The 2,392-nt window shown below is 36.1% G+C and overlaps 1 protein-coding gene across 1 annotated transcript in view; it reads left to right on the top strand.

Annotated features, from left to right (window-relative positions):
• Window positions 1-788, top strand: part of LOC112145199 (heme transporter hrg1-A) — a gene marked incomplete at its 5' end in the record, with an annotated part of 4,967 nt that extends 4,179 nt beyond the window's left edge. Inside the window, 1 exon segment of the mRNA XM_024270307.1 lies at window positions 27-788. Coding sequence (XP_024126075.1) covers window positions 27-163 — 137 coding nt within the window.
• Between the last annotated feature and the right edge of the window lie 1,604 nt (window positions 789-2,392).

Here is a 2,392-nt window from a genome sequence, read left to right as displayed (position 1 = left end):
TTGTTTCGTATCTTTTTCTGCTGCAGCATTGACCGACCCCCGGAGTTTCTATCTGTCCTGTGTGTGGAGCTTCATGAGCCTGAAGTGGGCGGCTCTGCTCGCCCTGTCTGCTCGTCGGTACCAAAAAGAGTTTGCTGACATCAGTATTCTCAGTGACTTCTGAACGCAGTTTTCAACTTTTCAACAGAAATGTTTAAGTCGTCTAAATGCTTTCTATAACTGCAGGATTTTTTAAAACTATATTCTGTTTTTAAACAGCAAAATAGTTGTAATTTTGGACTTAATTTAAACCGTTAAAAAAAAATGTGTTGCAGTTTTAAATAGCAGCCAGCAGATGGCAGCAGACATCTATAAAAACTGGTCAGTTCTTTATCTGTCCTTTGATTAAAGATTTATGTTTGAGGGAATCAGCCCATCACATTGCATCACTTGTTTAGGGAATGCTTTAAATTGCCATTAGACCTACGTATTTTGTACTTAAAAAGTAAGTCTTGAATAAAAACTAATTTTAATTTTTCTTTTTTTTTGCACTTTTTATAAAATCATCAGGGATCCGTGGTATTTCAGATCTATTTGAGGGTGTTTTTAGTGTAGAAAAGTATATATTTTTTAGATTTAAAGGGAAATGAAATGCATTTAGGGTTCATTTATTTAAAAAAATAGATTAAAGGTGTATTTCTGTAACACATCCCCTTTTTTGTGTGAAGCTAAAATGTTTTTTTTACTAAATTTGTCTTTGTTTGTTTTTATAAAAGCAGTTATTTTTAATAAAACATGTTTAAAATGTATTGCTGCTGTTCCTTTTTTGCATTAAAATAAAAGCGTGACTTTGAAAAATAACTTCCTTATTTTTTTCAGTTTGACAGCATCTTTTGTAGTTTCTCTTCCTCTAAGATATTTAAATCCTGTCATTTTGACTTTCTCTAGCAAATTCTTGTTTTTTCTCTTAATGGAGGCAGAAGGAGCATTCTTCTTTCCCACCGAGCCGGTGTCAGCAGGGTCACTGCTGAAGCATTAAAGTGGGATTTGCATTATGAGAGGAATGAAGGACTTTTTGCACCCAAAAACCAAGTCTCGCATATAAAGAGAAAACAAGGCGCAGCAACAGTAAATGCAGGCCAATAACCTGCACTTTGAAGTCAGGCAATTATTCCATCCATCCACATTTTTTACCCTGTCCCTGTATGGAGGGCTGGGGGTGGGTGCTCTGTGTTTTCGCTGCCTTTTTGCTAAGGCGGCTGTCTGATAGAAAGACTTTGAAGTTGATGTGAAAAATGTGCAGCAGAATTATTGCAGCCCTATCAGAGTTTGATGTCGTGATTTATTTGCAAAGCATTCTTCTTTGTGAAAATCCTAAAAAAGAAAGTGAATCAGGATCCTTATTACACTATTTACTTTCATCCTACAGCGTCCATACTTATTATCTCTGTTTCCTTCCTCTGTGCTTCAAAGAAATGTTGTGGAATTTTCATCTTCATTGCATTATATTATACTATACGGATTTGTTTTTAATCTACATGAGTTTTGCTGCATTAAGGTAATTGAAATGTTATGGTTAAATCACCGTGACAACGCTTTTTTTTTAATCTGGGTCTTATAAAATACAAGATTAAGACTCTAAAGAACAATCCGCCTCACTTTCCACTGAGCAAGCTGGGGGCTTTGGAGCCAAAAGCCTCCTATTAAGTTTTTACACCCGCTTGTAAAACGTGTGTTTGTGTGTGTGTGTAGTATGCACAGAGAAGGAGGGGCCTTATTATATTCAATTATAGGGACGCTTTTCTGCCCGAATCAAGGAAGGAAGTTGTCTTGACTGGCAGTCTGGCCAAGTGTGGTGAAGCCAGAAACAATAGTTTACACATTCAAATAAGCCAAAACATCCCAAACATCCTGCACTTTTGGATTCAGACGGGAAAAAAAAACACATAAATCAAAACCTACAGCAAAAACTGCCTGCTGGGAAACTTGGATTTCACTGGAACTCAGTTTCTGAACAGAAAATGTGACCGTCCAAACATGCATTGATGATGTCAGAATGACTTATTGGATCAAATTCAACCTTTTTTTTCTTCTCCTTTGAGTTAGATTTTTACTGCATGTGTCAGTACTCTATGTGTTGACCTGCAGTCTAATAGCAGCTCATAAAACCCAGTTTAAGTCTGGTATTTGCAGTTGTGAAAAATACAGCACCAAAAGTAAAGCAGGAAGAAAATGCCAGCATTTAGTTGAGCATGAAACATATTCTGATGATAAGGACTCTTCCACATTTGGGATCAAATGGCTGTAATTCAATAAATGTTACATTCATAAAAAAACTGAACATTTACAAACTATTAGGTCTGGGTATCACTAATAATTTCCAGAATCGATTCAATTCGATTTACCAGAGACT

The sequence above is a fragment of the Oryzias melastigma genome, linkage group LG5, assembly GCF_002922805.2.
Source record: "Oryzias melastigma strain HK-1 linkage group LG5, ASM292280v2, whole genome shotgun sequence".
Classification (NCBI taxonomy): Eukaryota; Metazoa; Chordata; class Actinopteri; order Beloniformes; family Adrianichthyidae; genus Oryzias; species Oryzias melastigma.
Note: the sequence above shows the minus strand (reverse complement) of the source record. Positions and strands in the feature narration are given on the sequence as shown.